The following is a 21098-nucleotide window of genomic DNA, read 5'->3' as shown; positions in this document are numbered from 1 at the left end:
CTGAAGAACAGCAGGGCCAGGCTTCAATCAGACAAACGTGCGCTGCCCTGGAGGAATTGCACAGGCTGGCTTTGAAGTTGGCTTCTCCTTTGCTTCTTTTTATTTTGTTAAACTTGTAGCTTTACTTTCCTCAATTTCTAGAATATCAGTTTCTAGATATTCAGGTTTATGGGTTATCATCATTTTGCTTTATTACCACGTCCCTGATCTGTAACTTCACCCACCCCACTTCCCCTCTATGGACTCCATAGGTGGCTTTTAATGAATTCTCTGTACTTTCTGTTACTGTGTAGTTACAGAGTGACCTGAGAAGTGAAACTCATAAATCGAGTTGACCTAATACCAGGGCTTTGTGCACAGAATCCACCAATCTGCTCAGAGATGGCCTGATCTGAACCACATCCCCCGCCGTGCTCCCTGGCTTCTGCTTAGGGCAGTAGATTTGGGATCAAAGGCACCTTCAGGACTGGACCATCTTCCCGGTGGAGCATCGTGATTTACAGGGCCTCTGGGTCCTCCCCGGGGTGGGCCTCATTATTGGTGGACCTGCTGGTCTCAGGACTTAATGAAGCTCAGGTTGTTGATGTCTCATCGCAGAAAGAATTCAGTGAGAGACACAGTGATAGGTAAGACGTGGACTTATTTAGAGAGAAACACACTCCACAGACAGAGCGTGGGCCATCTCAGAAGGCGAGAAAGGCCAGGGCAGTGAAACGATTCTGTATGATATTATAATGGTGGATACATGTCATCACACATTTGTCCAAGCCCAAACCCATAGGATGTACAACACCAAGAGTGACCCCTACACAGCACTGTAAATCAACTACACTCCAATAAAATTAAAATTAAAAAGAGTGAACCCTAATATAAACCATGGACTTTGGGTGATTAGGATGCGTCAATGTAGGTTCATCAGTTCTAACAACTGTACCTCTTTGGTGCTGATGCTGATAAATGGGGGAGGCTGTGTATGAGTGGGGACAGGGGGTACCTGGGAAATCTCTGTATCATCCTCTCAATTTTGCCATGAACATAAAACTGCTCTAAAAAACGTCTCTACTCTATATATGTATATATATGGTTACTTCTGAGAGAGAAGATTTAGCATAATTTCGATTTTTCCTTTTGCCTCTGTCACGTCTCATTTTTCTCCAGTAATCACGTCTCACTTGTGTACTTTTTTCCAGGAACACTGCTTCTCAAGTGGTGAAGCAAAGTGAAGTCTGGAGAAGGGAACACTTGGCCACATACCTAAGAAGCCTCCCTCAACAGATGTCCCATCGTGATCAGATTCAACGCAATATTTCAGTCATGTAACTATGTGAGAAAAGAGTTTCAATCACCTTTGTCGGAGCTGGAGAACTGGATCCCCACCTCGTGGAGGAGATGCTCCGTTTCCTCCAGCCAGGACAGTGACAGGCGCAAGACGTCCAGTGCCACCTTCTGGAGCCCTGAGACAGGTGGGCTGACCTGCAGGTGCTGCAGGAGGTCGACCTCCTTCTTCAGGTCATTGCTAGAGCAAGACATTGTCATGCATGCCTGGAAAGAGATGAGGTCGTGAGGATCCCGGGCACCATCGCCAGAAATACCACCTGACGGTTGTGACCCGCACAGAGCAGTGTTCTTGACGGGCCCGTGAAGCAGGCAGAGCCGTATGTTGGCCGCCCTGTGACGGCCCAGTTCTACTTCCCTTTTTTGGGGGGCGGAAGAAAGGAGGCAGCTTTTATTTCACGTGCACTCTAATTGGGACTCTGGATGGTCAAAGAGACCCTTTGTTTAGGTATAGGCAATTCCAAAGTCAAATTGCCAAGGACGATTTGGCTGAAAGGGGAAGCAAATTTGGCTACGGAATTCCTGCTGAGATCAACACACAAGCTGGTCATGAAGTGCGGTTTCCTGATTTGAAAGAGTGCTGACAAGCCAACATTTGCCCAGACTCCCCAAATAGTAGCTGCATATTTCCAGAGAAAGCAGAAGCAGCTGCCTGATGTGATAAGCTGGATCCCTGCATGGGGGCCATGAAGTGGGGGGCTCTGCCAGACCCTCTGGTCCCGTAAGGGTAAGAGCAGCCTTCCACTGCTGGGACAGAAAAGAAAATTGCAAATAAAGAGCAGAAGGTTTCTTTGGTTTCTCTGGAAATAACACGGGGCTGGTTTTTTTTCCCCGGGGTCTGGGGCCTCCCAAAGGCAGTACTTGGAGTGTGTCGGGCAGCTTCTCCTTGGCCACACCAAGTTCACCTGGGAGGCATTTCTGGAGGTCCTTTGTTTTCTGATCTCAAACAGATTTCTCCAACAAGAGAAAAGGTGGACTAAAAGCAGAGCTGGATAATTTCCTGAACAAGGAGCACAAAAATGAGACACAGGGGACATTTGAGGAATGGAGAAGGGGGCACCTGGCAAATGTCTAAGGATGTCTTCAGCTTCTTGATGTTCTGGGTGATTTCCTCCTGTTTGCAGCTGCTGAGCTGGGTCTCCTTCTGCAGGGTCCGCTTTTGCTGCCAAACGTTGATATTGTCCTCTGTGACCCTGGTGATCTTCTCTAGTAACTGGTGAGAAAAAGAAAACAAAGAAATTAAAAATGCAGCGTGGGGCTTCCCTGGTGGCACAGTGGTTGGGAGTCTGCCTGCCGATGCAGGGGACGCGGGTTCAAGCCCTGGCCTGGGAAGATCCCACATGCAGCGGAGCAACTGGGCCTGTGAGCCACAACTACTGAGCCTGCGCGTTGGAGCCTGTGCTCCGCAACAAGAGAGGCCGCCATAGTGAGAGGCCCGCGCACCGTGATGAAGGGTGGCCCCTGCTCGCCGCAAGTGGAGAAAGCCCTCGCACAGAAACGAAGACCCAACCCAGCAAAAATAAATAAATAAATAAATTAAAATGCAGGGTGGCTCTTGGGGGAGGGGACCTGGAGGGCTTCAGCTTAAGCTCAGAGGAGGGAGGTCCTGGCGTGTTTTGGGGACGGCTCTGGAGGGTGGATATTGGCTCTGTCACCGGGGCATGTTTCCCAGGATCAGAGATGGTTTTTTAAGAGCCAAAGGCCTGTCATGTGGCCACGAGTGTGTTCTAGATTCTTCTGCATTCTGGGAGGGATTCATCACGCTGAGCCTGATGCTGTGGGCCCCTAAAAAGGAGGCCGTCCGAGAGAAGCCCGTGGTGTGATCTTGTGACCCGCGTGCTGACACCCAGGATTGGAGAGGATAAACGGAAGGATAATAAGGCATCGTTACAGCCAGAGGCCCACCCTCACTGCCATCTGCCACTTCAGGAGGAATGAGCGAGCGAGGACACACCGTCCATGCTGAGGCCGCCCCTTTCCTTGCGGGGCTAACGGAGGTTCACCGTGCGGGTCTGCTGACCAGACACAGTCCTGGGTGGTTTAATTTGATTTTCACAGAAACACTGCAAGGGAGTTTAACTGGCTTTTACTTTAAAAGCCAGGAAATCCCAGAAAATCAAAACAAATCTTTATGGTGTAGCAACAGTGTGAAAAATATGTGCCACCAACAAAAAACAGGAACATATGCTCCCATTGTCTGGAGCCCCGGGTCCCTGAAGGAGAAAGTGGGGAAGAGAGACGAGCCTGCTGATTGGAGACGGGTTTGTCCTGGAACGGTTTCACGCGTCCGTAGGTGGCCTTGAGGACCTGACCTCTGAAAGGCTCCAGCTGCAGCACAAAGAAAGGGAAGGGGATGAGGTGAGGGGCGCAGCTGCAGCTGCAAGGCTGGGGGAGGCGCCCCCATCGCTGGGTCTGGGAGAAATCGGTGAGAAGGCTCTGCACGCCTTTAGTGGTCATTATGGGTAATTAACACCTTCACCTCTCACCGGAAGGGGCAGTGCCCACACAAGAGAGGGGGACAGCAGGTTTTAATGACTTTTCAGGTGTGCCCGCCTAACCTAGCCGACGCACACGGTCAGCACACACACGTCTCGGGCTCTCGGAAGAGCCACTTGCTGCCAATTATCCAGTGGGAAGTCCAGGGCCAGGAGCGCTCTTCCGTAATTGCTACGTTTTCACCAGGCTGTGAGATAAACATTGAGGCTGTCAGCCCAGGTAACTCGTGTCATCAGCAAGGGCGCCTGGGGAGAGAAGGAGGAGCTGCCTGCTGCCGTTTTGTGCCTTAGACCTTGTGTCCTGAAGACGACGTCTCCTGTATTCCTCTCCAGGTCCCCGGAGCCTGGTGCAGTGCCTGGCACACAGCAGGCACTCAATAAACGTTCATCGAATGCTTATAACAGAAACACCTGTCAAGTCAGATGTTCAAAGTCCTCTCCTTCAGTTCAGCCAGTTTTTACTGAGTGCCTCCCTGATGCTGGTGTCTTCATATTACGGATGATGAAACATCTCAGTTAAATTAAATCAGGGTTTCTAGAATGACGAGTTCAAGATGCCCCAGGCTCATGAGACTTGAACGGCAAAGAAACCCAAGTTTCTCTGGAAATTTACCAACGTGATGGCCCTTGGCCTGGGTTTTTGGCTCACTGGCAAAATGTGGTTATGAAAGGCTCTAAAACAGAGCCCTGAAGGACCACAAGGGCCACTGAATCAATGAGAACATCAACAGGTCCTAAGACACAGGAGTCTGCTGCACACCAGGGAGCTCTGGGAAGCTAAGTAGAGGAATTATGACTCTCCTAAGGACACCTCTGCAGTCATCCTGCCGGAAGCCAGCCGGGTGATTGGAGGGACTCTGGGTCGTCTGCTGGTTTCATGGCCAAGGGAGGGTCCTAGCTCGCCCGAGGAAGAGGTTATGTAGAGAGGGCCCTGTGGGCAATGGCCCGCGTTATCACCAGAGGCGCCCTACAGGACTGCGTGGTGGGGGGTGGGGGTGGGGAGGGACAGGTCCTGCTGGACGATGGGCTGAGTCCTGTGGTCACTGGCCTGGGGAAGGGCAGGACCTCAGTCCGGGAGCGGGCTGTGGAGACAAGGGGGTGAAGCAGGAAGGCCCAGGCAGCACAGAGAAGCCTCGTTCGTCCTTTCTCTCTTGAGTCTAGACCTGGAGGAATCTCAGTGTCTCTGAGGGTCTTCCTGGAAGACCCCTGGCCAGAGCCACGACCAGGCGCTCGGCAAGTGGCGTAGATCATGCCCTCAAAGCGGGTGTGCGCCGTGGGTGCAGAGTGCCAGCAAGGTGAGGGGTAGCCCAGGTGCACGGAGGGAAGCCCAGGCTGGCGGGCTCTCTGCCTTGCTAAGGGGTCGGCACCCTGCAGGAGAAAGGACACCGGGGGTGATGGTGTGGAAGTTGGTTGAAGAGGCTTTCAAACCTGCCTGAGGGTCAGCATCGTCATTTAACTTGTGGGTGCCTCTGAAGTTCAGCGCGTGGGACAAATTCCGGTCACACTGATGGTTCAGGCTTGGATGCTACCAAACGCAAGGGCTTTGGAGGCTGGGCTGGGTGGGACGGAGAGCTCCTTTGAGGATCGTGGTTCTTAACCTTTTTTGGTGGTTTACAGATCCTTCTGAGCATCCAATGAGTGACAAGGTGGACTCACTCTCCCAGAAAAAGAAAAGCACAAACACATACACGTAAAACGTTGTTGGTCCCCCTGGAGCTGTGGCTGCCAGGAGAGGATGCCTTGTGGAGGGGGTCCAAGATGGGCTGCCCTCGGTGGGCTGTGATCTGGAGGGCCAGTGCCCCGTCTTGGGTTCTCGTTTGCTCTCCCTTAGCCTTTGGTGAAGGCTCGTTTGCATGTTCTGGCCCTCATGTCTGTGCCACATATCAGAGGAAGGGCCACTGGGCCATCTTGGGTCAGAGCCCTGGGAAATGGCCACCTCCATCTGGCATAAGCTGTGATATTCTGTGTTTTACTTTATTAAGAAAAGTGGCAGGACTTCCCTGGCACTCCAGTGGTTAAGATTCCACGCAGCCACTGCAGGGGGCACAGGTTCCATCCCTGGTCGGGGAACTAAGATCCTGCAAGCCACACGGTTCGGCCAAACAAAACAAACACACAAATAAACAAACAAACAGAAATGTGGCATTTCCCTGGGGACACTGACTGTAGCATCTGTTTGGGGGCCTAGAGTAAGAAAGATGGCTGTAAATGTCAGGACAAAAAATGTGAAGGTTAAAGTGCTAGAAACACCACCGGGGTCAAGAGCGCAAACCCTTCCCAAGAGGGAACCGCACAGCTGGTTCACTGGGGTGGGCCTTGAGCTGGGACTGGCTGCTTGGTCAGGGTCTCAGGCAACAGCAAACACTGGAGTGGGCAGCTTCCTAGAAGGAAAAGCCTCTTTAGTGAAATCCACGGGGACGCGGAAGCCGCACAAAGCCCTGCCCCTGAGATAAGCAGGTGAACTAAGCCAGGCAGTCTTCCTCCTCATTCATCCCTGCCGGCCGCGGGATTCCTTGGAGAGCATGGGCCCGTGAAGGGGCTCTGCAGCACGCCTACCTGACCTACTACCCTTTCCAAATTGGCTTTAATGAGGTTTTCTCTGTTCCTCATTTCTTGCAGCTGAAGCAATTTCCTTCTGGAATCCTCCCGAAGCTTCACTTCAACCTGAAAGGATGATGAAACCGAGGGCTTGCTGCTAATGTGATCATCATGCCCTGTGGGGAAACTCTTCTGGGGGGCGCTAATGGCAGTGGGGGAGTCCCTGAGGGGTAGGGACAGCTGCAGACCAGCAGCAGGGGTCACAGGCATGCACAGGGTAGAGGCAAACTCACAGGGAGTTGCCCCCTATGGGAAAGGGCCGAGCTCTGCACCCGGGGCTCAACTATGTTCTACCGCACACTCCCATCCCAGCTCGGTCCCTAACAAGCCGTACGACCCTGGGAAAGTTATTTCACTGCTCCGTGACTCAGTGTCCTCATCTGTCCAATGGGGATGATTATACTAGTATCACTGCATAGAGTTCTTGTGGGGATTCAATGTTCGGAATAGTGCTTAAGGGCTCTGTGAGTGTGTTAAGTACTGTTGTGACCTATGAAAGGGGGACGGCAATGTCCGCCGTACAGTCTCGTTCTACTAACTCGTGATGGGTACTTGGAAATGTTATGATTGGGTTTATTATCATAACTGTTTGTCGTTACCACTTTGAGCACACTCACTGGTGGTAACCTCTCTGGAGGCTTGCTAAAGCAATGTCTATTAAGAATTGCAGCCTGCCAAGGAAGGCATTTAAAGTGGAGAAGCTTGCCTACTTTTCCCCCCTTGCTTGGGTAACAGTCAACAAACGGTAAACTTGGGAGTGCTCCACGCTACCCTTGGCTGGCCAGTGTAGTCCTCGCAGCTGCTCAAGTCTTGGATGCACCTGCTGAGCCCTGGGCTCTGGCACTAACAGGAAATGAGGCAAACTCTCGTAAATAAATGGAAAGTGTTTGTGCTGAAACAAATTCACAGGCTCTTTTTTTAGGGATCTGAAGAGGGGGATCACAGGGATGTAATAAAAGACCCAGAAAAGCCCTTAAGAGCTTTCTTCTGAGTAGTGTGGTCCAGTGGAAGAGCCTCTACCCAGTTCCGTTATCTTGGAAAAGTCATCTAAGCTCTCTGGGCCTTAGTTTTCTCCCAGGTCTAAACATGCTCTGACTTCTATGTCAGCAGCCTTTTTCATGTGCTGCAAACGCCAAGTCCAGCCTTGGACTCTGCCCCTGTTTGTGTGCTGCATGAACAGCCCCCGTTCCTGTCCCCAAGCCTCAGAGTCACCTTCAGCGGCCGCCCTGCTCCCTCTCTCACACTCGGGGGTCTCATGCCTGCCCTCCAGTCCCTCTCACATGCAAGCTGAACTGTGACAACTGGCCTCCTCGCCTCTAGTTTAGTTTCTTCCAGTGCAATCTTAACGGTACTGTGAGAGTTACCCAGCTGTAAGGCAGCTCTGTCCAACAGAACTTTCTGCAACGGTACAGGTACTCTGAGCGAGGCTGTGTTGTCTAATACGGCAGCCACCAGCCACATCTGGGGATCAAGCACTCGAAATGGGGCTGGTGTGACGGAGGAACTGAACTTAAAATTTTGTTTAATTTTCATTAATTTCAGTGTAAACAGTAGCATGTGGCTGTTTGCTACGCCAGGGTAACTGAAGTCAGACGAACCTGGAGTCAGACAAAACCGACTGTGCCATTGGGCTAGTTACTTTACTAGTAACTAGTAGCCTTGACTTTCTCATCTGTAAAATGGAGAGGATGATTTCTAGATCACAGCGCTGTTGTGAAGATGAAGAGATGAAAAGTTCAGGGTAACGCCTAGTACATGAGAAATTGTAACTATCATTTTCACCCTAATTACTGTCCACGAATGTCACTGCATCAGTCACTTGTTCAGGAGGCTTAGTAGCTCCCCACTGCCTGTGTGGTACAGAGCCCAAGTGCCTGAACTAAGGCAAAACACCAAGCCAGAGATTCAAGAAGCCCCTATGAACTCTGAACAAGGTAAATAAAACTGAATCCACACCTAGATAAACCATAATAAAACTGCTGGAAATCAAGGGAAAAGACAATCTTAAAAGCAACCGGAGAAAAAGACGGATTATGCAAAGGTACAACAGTTAGGCTTACAGATGACTTCTAAATAGAAATAATAGGAGCCACAAGACAATAGTGACATATCTAATGCTGTATCTAATGTGCTGAAAGAAAAGAGTTGCCATTGTAGAATTCAATATGCAGTCAAATGTGTTTTAAGAATGAAGGTTAAATATACATCTCCAGACAGACACACAGGCACATTTGAGAATTTGTCATCAGCAGAGCCACAATGAGGGAAAACATTAAAGGCTATTCTTCAGACACAAGAAAAATGAACCCAGGTGGGTGATCAGAGATGCAGAAAAGACAAGCAACAGTAAGGGTAATGTGTGGATATGATACTGACTATAGAAAAACACTAATAATGTCTTGTGGGGTTTTAAGTATCAAGAGGAGTTTAGAAAATGACAGCAATGGCTTATAAATCTGGAGGGGGTAAGTGAAGTTAAGGTGTTTGAAACTCATTTCACTGTCAAGGAGAAGGGCATACTTATCAACTACTATTGCCTCTTGGTAAGTTAAGAATGCAGGGCTTCCCTGGTGGCGCAGTGGTTGAGAGTCCGCCTGCCGATGCAGGGGACGTGGGTTCGTGTCCCGGTCCAGGAGGATCCCACATGCCGCAGAGTGGCTGGGCCTGTGAGCCATGGCCAATGAGCCTGTGCGTCCGGAGCCTGTGCTCCGCAACGGAAGAGGCCATAACAGTGAGAGGCCCGCGTACCACAAAAAAAAAAAAAAAAAAAAAAAAAGAATGCACATTATAGTCTTCAGGATGACTACTAAGAGAATAGTAGAAGAGTGAAAAACTTAATTAATGTGTGATTTTGGTGAGTAAAGGATGAATGCTATTGTCTTACTATTACTAAAAGAATAGTAAAAAAGTGAAATATTTCCAAGCTAATAGAGGGGGAAAGTGGAATAAGAGAAAACCATCCACTCAGAAGGAGGCAAGAAAGGAGAGAAAAAGGAACATACCACAGATGGTACATCTGGTATTGAGCAAGAAGGTAGATTTAAACCCCAGTACACGTGTAATTACATAATATAAATGGACTAAAAGTCAAATATTGTCAAACTGGATTTTGTAAAAATGATACGCTATTTGGAAGGCATATGTCTAAACCTTAAGACAAAAATTGACAGAGAACATATGAAAAAGGTATGGTATGAAAACTGTAACCAACAGAAAGCCAGTGATGAAGCTAAATGACAAAGGAGACGTTAAGGGAGAAACACTACTAGAGATGAAAAGGGACATTTCATGATGATCTAAAGTTTTGCTCTACAGGAAGTATTAGGATTCTAAATTTATATGCACCTAGTAACACAGCCTCAAAATATATAAAGCAAACATCGTTCATATTAAAAGAAGAAACACACAAATTACAAACATGTTGAGATTTTTAAAAACATTCTCAATGATGGATCAAAAAGACAAAAAAAAATCAATATGAGAATTTAAGTTGGAACAACATCATTGGCAAACTTGATTTAATGGATCAATTCTTTCTTAGATAATTTCAAAATTAAGATCTGAAGGCAGTCTAGGGTTGTGTTTACACACAGGAGCTTTGGAATCAGGCAGACCTGGATTCAAGTTCTGCCACAATTACTTTATGCAAGTGAACTTGGATAACTTCCTTCACCTCTGTGAGCCTCAGTTTTCCCGACTGTAAAGTGGGGTTAATACCAGTATAGACCGCATGGGGTCATTGTGAGGATGAACAGAGATGATGCAGGTGGAGTGCTTGCCCCAGAGTGGTTCCCAGGCCGACCTGTCCCTGCCATACCTTGCTCTTTTCCCGCAGCGTCATAGAGATCAGGCTCTGCTCGGTACTGCTCCTTTTCAGCTCCACCGTGAGCTTCCTCATTTCTTTTTCTATGACCTGGATTTGCTGAAAGAGTTCCAACAACAGGGAAGTCAATTTCAGAACTCATTTCATCCGGTTCATTAATGCAGAAACCTAGTCTGGGATTCACTTCATTCCTTCCCTTGGGGGACAATTCCACATCTTTGAGGCAAAGTAGACTTTCTTTCAACGGATGCAATGAAAGGGCTGGGTGAGGGAAAATTTGAGTTTCTTTTGAAGATCAGCATGGATCCTGGATTAAACAGTACAAGATACCTATCCACTCATTAGAATCTCTTTCCTTGGGATATATTTTTGAGTTCAATCTAAATAAGGGCTGTTTGGAAGACAAAATGGGCACAGTTTGGAAGAAAAGAACAATGACATTTTTCTTTTTTCTCATTTGAGGCAGAGAAGTGTGCTCCTGACAGAGAGAAGAACACACGTCTCCTGCCCCCGTCCCAGGCACCGTCCTTCCCAACGGATGGAAAACGTATGCCTGGTGATGTGCACGAGGGTTCGGGCTGGTGAACATTGGTGAACAGGGGGTGAACATTTACATTGAGTGGTCATCTTTTCATTGTATTCATTTTTATGTTCACCTTCCATACAAGGCCAGTGATACATTTGCTTTTTATTTTGTTTTTATGAATTGTTGTAAAATTGAATGTATTTAAGTAAAAATACTTCAAGAAGAGTTGTGTTAATAACAGTGTTCAGGGCTGTGATAAAACTTGTGACAGTGGATCATGAAAGTCTGGGCATCACAAGTCCAGGGGTAGGGACCGCGGTGAATTTGTAGCAGCATACGGTGGCCACCTCCCGTCCCTGTCCCCAGGGGAAACCTGATGACGGGCGTTGAGCCAACTGCCCAGAAAATCTGGGGAGAGTGTGTTTTCCATGGTCTTTTCACCCATCTCTTTGAGGCCAGCAAACCAAAGAATTAGGAGACTACAATAACAGAAAAAAACCCAGAAAGCCCCAGAGCTTGTGCTAGCTAATGGGCCAAGGAAACCCTCCAAAACCCTCAAGGCCACAATCTAGGCTTTCAGTGGACACCTAGGGGTCAGGAGGTTCAATGCATGGTTTTGCAGAGTTTTAACTCTTTCTCTTGGGCTTCCCATATATCCTTCTGGGCATCTTCCTTCTGTAACTCTTCTTTCAGCACTGAGCACTGTGGAGAAAAAGGACAAGGCCACGGGGGCTTGGCTGGGGGTCCCAAGTACCTGTGTTCACGCCCAGGAGTGTTTCCTGCTGTATAACCCAATCACACCTCTGAATTCTGAGAGGCGAGACCATTTGTGTGATGGGAGCACGGGATCCTGCAGTCCTTCCCAGTTCACCCCTCTCATGAGTTCTGAGGAATAGAGCGTCTAAATTCCTCTTCAAAAGCCAGCAAACTTCACTGCAGGGGAAATCCAGCTTTGTAGAGTCTGGGTACTTAGGGTGCAGGAATTGGGATGTTTTCACACTGTGACCGGTGAGGGTGGAGGGGGCCGAGCCAGTGAGCTCGGGTCCAACTTAGGGCTTTTGTGCAGGTTGCATCTCAAAGACACAACTGCCGTGACTGGTGTGGAGGGGTAAATGGAGCTGTCTTGCCCGAGGGCGGCTTGGCAACAGGCATTAAGGGCATAAGGATGGATGTGCCTTCTTTTGACCCAGCAATTCCCACTTTAGGAATGTACCTTAAGGACAATGACTGGAGAAATAAGTAAATCTGTAGTTTTAAGGATGCTCTTCACAGAATTGTCAGTAACAGTGTAAGAAAAAAAAAAATGAGGAAACAACCCAAGTGTTGTTTAGAACAGCAGACCACTTTATAACACTGGGTACATCCAGGAGAAAGTATGTAGCTTTTAAGACGAATGATAAGAGCATTGATTTATTAGAATGGGAAAATAATCAGTATTTAAAAATTTAAAAAATGTGCATAGTATAAATTCACTATAAAATGATTGATTGATTGATTTCTAGGTAATATGTAGAAACAAGACAGGAGGAAGAACATACATGAAAATATTAACACTGATTTCTCAAGTTAGCATTTCCTCTCCTCTCTTTTTATTTTTTCTTCTCAATGTCATCTACTTATTTTTCTAAAATTAACACACATGATGTATGTCATTAAAAAAAAGGCATCTCAAATGTTCCCAAGAGCAGTACCCTTGGTGGTGACGAGCCCTTGTGCTATTTGCCAGCACAGTCTAGAGGAGAAGGGACCTCATTCCAAGGTCAACAAGGATGGAGAAACGGGGACATAAATCATCCAAATGCACTTCAGGAGGTAGAAGAGCCAAGCAGGTGCTGTCTTTGCAGATTCCTTCTACTTAGCACCAGCTCTGCATCCCCTTCCCGTCCCCAAAACACACACACACTCACACACACACACACACACACACACACACACACCCCACATTAAACAGCTATAGCACATGCCTGGGAAGACACTCTGCTTGGGAGAAACGAATGCAGAGGGCTTGGCCAGGCAGCCGACCTCGGGCAGAGGCAGAAGAGCACAACTAAAACCAGCCTCCCACTTCTCGGAAAACGATTTTGTCATCCCCATTTCACAGATGGGGAAATGGAGGCCAAATAAGTTACAAGAAAAGAAAGCTCTGGGATGGGACCCTGGTCTGTCTGATCCCAAAGCTCATGCAGTGCCTTTCACCAGCTCCAAACTGGGTATGGTACTACGTACCAGGTATTACTTATTGTGCCTTTTCCTTGGAACCTCAAGGTCTGTTCTCACCCCACCCCCATGCAGACCTAGCTATCGGGTAGCCTCTGGGAATCTCTGAGTTGCCACCTGAGATGAAAGCTTTGAGGTTTTACCTTGACTCACAGAAACAGGCACATCATACAAATACTGAAAAATCTTATCCTATAGAGGCAGGATTCTAAAGTTAGCATTGAAGGCAAGATTTGCAAATAGTCAAAGTTACATGTAAAAAGCTCTTTGCTTGCCTACCACGTTCATCTTCCATAGAGACATTCTGCACACTAAAGTCTAAGGAGGAAATGAGAGTCTGCGTGTTTGCATCTGGATCTTCAGACGTTCTGCTTTGAAGACAGTTATGAGAACCAGTGGTTCTGGGACCACGACGCAGCCGTGTGGTCATCCGTGCTCACAGAGAGATCGTATTCTGTTTAATGTTAAACTTTGCAATGGCAGTATATGCTCATAGGGGTGTTTGTTGCTGGGATTAAACAAACTCATTTATAATAGGGGTTAGAAAATGTTTGCTGGATTTGAAAATCTATTATGCTTATTCTGAGCCATATACATGCTGTCCTTTGAAAGGCTTCAGAGAAGTTGGCCACCTGCCCAGCAGCTACCCTCCCTGTGTCCTTGGGCACTGGCCTCATCTCACCACCGTGTGTCATGTGACTCCACTGTGTCTGCTTTTCGCAGCTACAATTTGCTGATGACCCGACACTCACTCTGGAGCTGAGGGCTTCCAGCTGGTGATCCTTTTCTTTGTTCTCACTTTTCAGTTGATTCACCTCCTGTTGTAGTTGTTGAACTTGACCATCCTTTACTAACACGTCTCTTTGCAAAGATGACACCATCTCTGTAAAAGAACCAAACCAAACCAAAACAAAAGACTCATGGAGGTCAAAGAGGCAGGAAGGATTATTGGCAACACCATGGCTGTCAGCCAACGTTCGGACAAGACCTTCCAAGCCCGGGCCACCACCGGTGCCCGCCTAGAACTGGGGAGGCTTTTTGCAAGGGTCCCAGAGCCGGAATGGGAATGAGAGCAAAGTCCACGGAACAGGGTTTAAGGCTTCAGTGAGAATGAGGGGCAGTCAGCACCAGCGAGAGGAGAAGCTTTTGGGGGCCCCTTGTGGGCACAGGCCAGGCAAAGCCGGGAGGAGAGGCCACACCATGGGCCTGGGGAACAAAGGCCCAGCACAGGGAAGGTCCAGGGATTCTTCTCCAGAGGCCAGGAGACGGGCGTGTGGTAGAGGGCACTGCTGGGCACTATTGATGGGGTGGGTGGTTGGTTTCACAGTCCTCTGAGTTTGGACCCCTCTCTACCACTTATTAGCTTGGTGGTCTTGGACAAGCTATTTCACCTCTCACTGTCTGTCCCACACAGAGTTATTGTAAGGGTCAAATGAGACGGTATGTCCCAAGAACACAAAGTGGCTAAATTATGTTTGTTCCATGGCGCCTATTATTTTTCTCGGCAGCCAGCTTCCAAAATGGCCCCAATGATCCCTACCACCTAGAATTCATGCCCTGTGTAGCCCCTCCCACCCTGAATAGGGCTGCCATGGGTAACCAATATGATACTGTGGAAATGACGGACTGTTTCCTCCCAGGCTGGGTCATAAAAGACACTGTGGCCTCCTCTTTGCTCTCTCTCCAATCACTCACTCTGGGGGAAGCCAACTGCTGTGTCGTGAGGACACTCAAGCAGCCCTATAGAGAAGCATGTGTGCTGAGGGACTAAGGCCTCCAGCCAATAGCCACATGAGCAGCCATTCTGAAGGGGGATCCTCCGGCTCCCCCTGAGGCTTTAGATGACATGACTGATGCCCCAGCCGACATCTTGCCTGCAACTCATGAGAACTAAGTCACCCCCCCCTCAAATTCCTGAACTACAGAATCTAGAGGAGATAATAAATATTGGTTGGGGTTTTATCCATTACATTTTGGGGTAACTTGTTATGCAGCAATAGATAACTACTCCATTACTGTAGTATCATTTTTTAACATCTTTATTGGAGTATAATTGCTTTACAATGGTGTGTTAGTTTCTGCTTTATAACCAAGTGAATCAGTTATGCATATACATATCTCCCCATATCTCTTCGCTCTTGCATTGTAGTATCATTTTGAATAAAAGTGGGAAGAAGGGTGCATAAATGCAGTGGTATTGGGTTATCTCCTACGGTTCTTTTCTTGAAAGAACATCAGGCCCAGTTTTAGTGGTAGGTATCAATCAAGAATGTCTATGAAATAAAGCACAAAATGCTCCAGAATTTCATTTTAAAAATGAGCTTTGCCTGCAGGACACAGTTCAGTTACTTGGAAATCCCTCTGGGGCTTGCCACACTTTGAGTGGGTCCAGCCCATCTCAAGCGTTATCCCAACCCAGGTCTGTCCGACTCCCTGATCGGAGAAGGTGGGATCTGAGACAGGCTTGATGCTTGGATGAGGTTTCACTGGCCGACATACGGGAGGAAGGTGAGGACCAGCGAGTTCATCCTTCCATTCCTGGTGCCCAGAACAGCACCTAGCCTGGGGGAGGTGCTCAGAAAATATCTGAGGACATCCCAAGTGAGGGAGGAGCATAAGCAGAGACCTGGGGGCAGCAGGGGGTGGGGCTGGGTGTGATTAACTTGCAGAGTGAGGCAGAAGAAAAGCACAGATTCATACAGAGATGGGGATTCACGTGCGACTCAATGCTATGCCTGGCTTCTACAGCTATGGGCATGTTTCCTGCTATGCGCTGGCTGCTTTCAGAGTGATGTGCCCCTCTGAGGCTCACTGCCTCCTCCCTGTCACCTGCTTCTCTCCCTCCCCTCGTCTGTGAGTGGTCCCATCCTCTTCAGGTCTCTAGACATGTCAGTTTCTGCTTAAAAACCTCCCCTGGATTCCCAACACCCTTGCAATAAAAACCCAGACCCCCCGACCCTGCCCAGCCCCACAATCCCCTGTTCACTCCACGCAGACTCGCTTGTCCTTGGATTGTCCTTGGCCACCTGAAACAGGTCCTCTCTAAAAGAAGGACGTAGCCGTGGAGGATAGAGCATAAACTGGTTAGAATCGGCTAGGTCCAAGGGGGCGTAAGATTCGACTTCCAGGGGAACTGGAGCCTCATTACAGGCTCATTGTAATACATGAGCGAAATGACACATGCACCAGCACCAGGACAGTTCCGAGGCTGAGCATAAAGGTCAGAAAGTGGGTGGTGGGGCTTCCCTGGTGGCGCGGTGGTTGAGAGCCCGCCTGCCGATGCAGGGGACACGGGTTCGTGCCCCGGTCCGGGAAGATCCCACATGCCGCAGAGCGGATGGGCCCGTGAGCCATGGCCGCTGGGCCTGCGCATCCGGAGCCTGTGCTCCGCAACGGGAGAGGCCACAACAGTGAGAGGCCCGCATACAGAAAAAAAAAAAAAAAGTGGGTGTTGGCCCAATTCCTGGAAATCCCCACCCCTTCCCCAAAATATTAGAGTTGTCCCAATCCTCCCACTCATTAGCCTATAAAATTACCCAGCCCATAAAAACTAACCGCCCCATATTTGGGGGCCTCTAGCCTTCTGAGATGGCCCACACTCTGTCTGTGGAGTGTGTTTCTCTCTAAAGAAATCCAATTCTTACTTTGTCTCTCACTGAATTCTTTCTGCGATGAGACATAAAGAACCTGAGCTTTAGTAAGTCGCGAGACCAGATGTGTGATCTCGATTAAAAGATAGTGAGTTCTCACTGGGTTCGAGTCCCAGCCCACGGGTTCAAGTCCCACCTGAGTTCCATGGTTGCACACCCACTAAGCTGGTCCCCCTTGACCTCCCCCCTTGAAGTGCTGGCCACCACGACACACAGTTTATTTTCTCCACAGCACCACTGCTCTCTGACGTGGGCTCGTTTATTCATCCGTTTACTTTTATTGTCTGTCACCCCCTCCCAAATCTGTGAGTACAGGAATCTGACTGTCTTGCTTGGCTCTCCCTCCCCGGAGCCTGGAACGGGGCCTGACTCCCAGAAGGAGCTCAAGAAACATGTTGAAGCAATGAAGGGATCCAGGGAATCAAAGCTCAGCCACAGCTGTGCGTTGGCTGCCCCTCTCCAAACCCAAGTCCTTTATCAGGGAACCACCTCGGATCAAATTAGAAAATGGTTTCCCTTGGGCCCAAGTGCACTCGGCTGAAATGGGTGAGACCATGGGTGCCTTAAAGGAGTGAGCCCATTTTGTCCACGCTCTAGTTTGCACTCAGGCTGCTTTGTGGAACCACCCAAGCCACAAGGCGACCTGTGTTCTCCCTGGTGGGGCCAGTGCTCAGGAGACCTTGTAGCCAAGAGATACCATTCTCTCAAATATTTACCAGGCCCTGCCCTCGGAACTGGGTGGCAAGAAACCTCCACTGAGGGAGAACTCTAATGCAGCGACACGGGTGATCCCTGAGGCTGCACCCATGTCACGGGCACAGGTGTGCTGGTTGACTGGTGATGTCTGCAGGGGGAGGGCAGAAGCTCTGGGGCCTGAATGCAGAAGGGCCTCACCTGATGTGATGGCGGCCTCCCTCCTTAAGTTCTCGGCCTCGTGCTTCAGGGTGGTGATTTCTAATTTTCTCTCAGACAGGGTCTGGCACAACACCTGGTTGTAGCCTTGCTGTAGGGCACTGATCTGTGGAAAGAGGCAACACACAGTCAGAGGGCGCCAGCCAGGCCTGCAGGACACGCCGGTACTTCTCCAACATTGGGCAAAGAGTCGGGTTGATCTTGGATCGGGGTGTTGGGGAAACCAAGGTTTTCAGTTGTAACTAGTGGAAGGGGCAGGAGGGGCCTGTTCCTTCAGTGACCACCATGTCATCGGTCCTCGAGACACGGACCCTATCTTTGTGGCCACCCAGGGGCTCCGGTGCTGCTGTCTTCCTATGACCTGTGGGTTTTCAGCCATAAATAGACCAGCTGTTGGTTCCAGATCATCCAGCACTGACTGGATGCACAGCAAAGTTCAAGAGCCGGGAGCAGGTTATGAAATGAATTCCCTCTAATGAGAATAGAGGGTAGTTTATACCCCACAGAACACTCCAGAGTTTACAAAGCCCATTCACACATGCTACAATGATACTCGTCACAGCGTTGCTGAAGGCTGACGTTCCCATTAATGTGCCCATTTTGCAAGGGAGCCAGGTTGAGACTCAGAGAGGCGAGACCCCCTGCTCGGGATCACGTGCCTGGTCAGACGTGGAGTCTGATTCAAACCCAGTCTTTAGTTGCCTGGTTCCTCCTTCCCAGGTGGCTCTAGGAATGAGCCTGAGAAGTTGGAGGCTGTAAAGCATGGCATGGACTCGGGAGCCGGACTGTGGCCTTCAAGACCTGCCTCTGCCAGTTAACGGGCTTTGTGAGCACAAGGAGGACACCATATTCTGTTTCCTTTTGTTCAGTCTGTACGCGGGGTGATGGTAGTCCCAACCTGATAGGATTGTGAGAAGTATTTTAATAAGTTAGCATGTGTACAAGTGATCAGATCATGCATGGCACACGGCACAGGGGGATGAGCTGTGACGGTCCTCTCCTCTGACTACCCACGGGGTGTTTTTTTTGTTTTGTTTCGGGGTTTTTTTGTGTTTTTTTTTTTGTGGTACGCGGGCCTCTCACAGTTGTGGCCTCTCGCATTGCGGAGCACAGGCTCCGGACATGCAGGCTCAGCGGCCATGGCTCACGGGCCCAGCCGCTCCACGGCACGTGGGATCTTCCCGGACCAGGGCACGAACCCGTGTCCCCTGCATCGGCAGGCGGACTCTCAACCACCGCGCCACCAGGGAAGCCCTCACAGGGTGTTTTAGCTTCAGCTTCCCTCGTCCATCTGTGGGGAAGGTAGTTGTTAATCTTTATGTGTGCATTTGTAAGCCTTGCCAGGCTCACTTAAACGCCAGTGTGGTTGTTATTAAGAGGAAATACAGGGGCTTCCCTGGTGGCACAGTGGTTGGGAGTCCCCTTGCCGATGCAGGGGACGTGGCTTCGTGTCCCGGTCCGGGAGGATCCCACATGACACGGAGCGGCTGGGCCCATGAGCCATGGCTGCTGGACCTGCGCGTCTGGAGCCTGTGCTCCACAACGGGAGAGACCACAACAGTGAGAGACCCGTGTACCACACACACAAAAAAAAAAATTAGGAAACTCCATTTTTCTGTGTAGAGAGGAAGGATCAGAGGGATCCAATTATTTGCTCATAATCATCCTTCTCGGAAGCAGCAGTGCTTGGATTAAAACAAAGTCCTCCCCAGTTGAAAGCCCATCTCTCGCCCTCTGTGCTTGCATACAGAACAGGGGCTGTCCTTTCGTACCTCCACACTTAAATACTCAGCACAATTTGTCCTAGGAGCTAAATGGGCCTGGCCAGGGCCCTTAAGGCAACAAATGAGACCAGTAATCCTCAGAAGGGCTCTTCGTGTACTGCCCATTTATGGCCTGTGGTTTGATTGATCCATCCATTTCCAGGGATAAAGCTGTGTCCCATTTTCAGTTTTGCTCCACAGTTGTGGGTTTAGTTTAGAGTTCCCATCTCACACGTGTTCATCCAGAGCCAAGGCGTCTCAGAACATTTGGCATCAAGCAACAGAAACCCACTGCACCTCGTTTAAGCATAAGATAGGACTTTATTGAAAGTAGCCTGGGGCATCCTATAGGACAGTGAGTGAGGCCAGGCTAAGGGGAGCCCAGAACTCTCTGTTTCTATGAAGGACTGTTTTCTCCGTGAACCTCTGCTTCATGAGTCTCCTCTTGCAGACCAGCTTTCTCCGGGCACGTGGCTCCCTGGTGGCTTTCAAGTTGATTAGATCCAGTGCAAGTAGCCAGTCCAAAATGACCATGGTCATGGTCACCCAAGGCCACGGGACCCACTTTGGGAAACACTGTTCAAGCAAGGACCCTTCCCATGGAGAGCGGGGCTTCATGCTTTATCCCCAGAACCCAGAACAGTACCCTGGCACATATCTGTGGAGCTCCATACTTACCTGTGGGTGGATGCAGCTGACTTAGCTGCACACACACACCAGGCAGCGCTCTGCACTGCAGTCAGAGTTGTGCTCCAACACGATCTTTTATCTCAATCATCTGCTTGTGGCTCCCCTTTTCAGGACTGTAACTGGTCTGAGAAAAGTGAAAATCAAAATTGAGACCCGGTGGAGTATCCACTGTGGGCCCAGCACTGCCTGATATGATGCAACGGCAGGGCACGCCTTCAAGGACATGGGCTAAATTTAGGATCCGACCTTAAAAGGGGAATTTATTGGGAGGACACAGCATTTCTTGTGGAACCCAGGGGCAGAAGTACAGCTGGGCTTTCCAAGGCATCAGGACCAAAGAACAGAAAGTCATCAGGAGACAGCTATGTCTGAGGTCTCATCCTCATGTCAGCCTCTTTCAGCAGTCACCTTCTCTCTGTCCTGAGGTACATCCCCTGCCACACTCACCTGTGGCCCCTTAATCCCTGATACCACATTGCCCAACCCAGGACCTGGGAGAGATGAGCCTAGCCCAGCCCAGCTTCTGATTGGTTCTCCTGGGTCAGGTGAACACATACCTATCAGCTGTGACTTGAGAGGGTGGAGGTCACATGGCACCAACATGACTGCTGAGATTCCTCCTTTTGGGTGGGGTGGGAGTGCTGGGGGGAATTTTCTTTGCTCTTTCATAGCCCTGGGGCCAGTTAGGGCCCAAGAACAGGTGGGTGGCTTTTGATTTTTCTCCCCTCTCTCTGCCTTTCTTATATTTACCCTAAGAACAGAAACACAGTGGAGAGGAAAGGAAGGGCCAGGGTCTTTCTTCTGGTTTTTACCATTTTAGCTTTTTCTGTAGTGAAAAGGTAGAGAGTTCTGAGAAGTCTGAACCAGTGAGCAAGCAGGACGAGTGTGCCTTCGGGAATTTTGAGGTGAAAGTGACCTCCTGCTTCGGTTTTAATTTACTCTTGCAGATAACTTCCTTGTCTTCCTAGGCACTATTCAGGGCTCCAGCCTATTGCTACCATTCCCAGCTAACATTCTCCCTGCCTTCCTTTTAGACGGAGGTGCATCCATGCTCCATATTTTACGTACTAAACATCCATGAGCTATTCC

The 21098-nt window shown here is 49.3% G+C and overlaps 1 protein-coding gene across 1 annotated transcript; it reads right to left on the bottom strand.

Annotated features, from left to right (window-relative positions):
• Positions 1 to 968: 968 nt before the first annotated feature.
• On the bottom strand, positions 969 to 10306 carry LOC309800046 (forkhead-associated domain-containing protein 1-like). Its single transcript, XM_082613864.1, has 3 exons — positions 10246 to 10306; positions 2396 to 2548; positions 969 to 1542 (listed from the first exon to the last, which is right to left on the bottom strand). Exons 1-3 carry the CDS (start codon positions 10267 to 10269, stop codon positions 1339 to 1341), a joined length of 381 nt encoding a protein of 126 aa, XP_082469990.1. The 5' UTR covers positions 10270 to 10306; the 3' UTR covers positions 969 to 1338.
• Positions 10307 to 21098: the final 10792 nt, after the last annotated feature.

Source organism: Mesoplodon mirus, assembly GCF_964341445.2.
Source record: "Mesoplodon mirus genome assembly, chromosome: 3".
Taxonomy (NCBI): domain Eukaryota; kingdom Metazoa; phylum Chordata; class Mammalia; order Artiodactyla; family Ziphiidae; genus Mesoplodon; species Mesoplodon mirus.
Note: the sequence above shows the minus strand (reverse complement) of the source record. Positions and strands in the feature narration are given on the sequence as shown.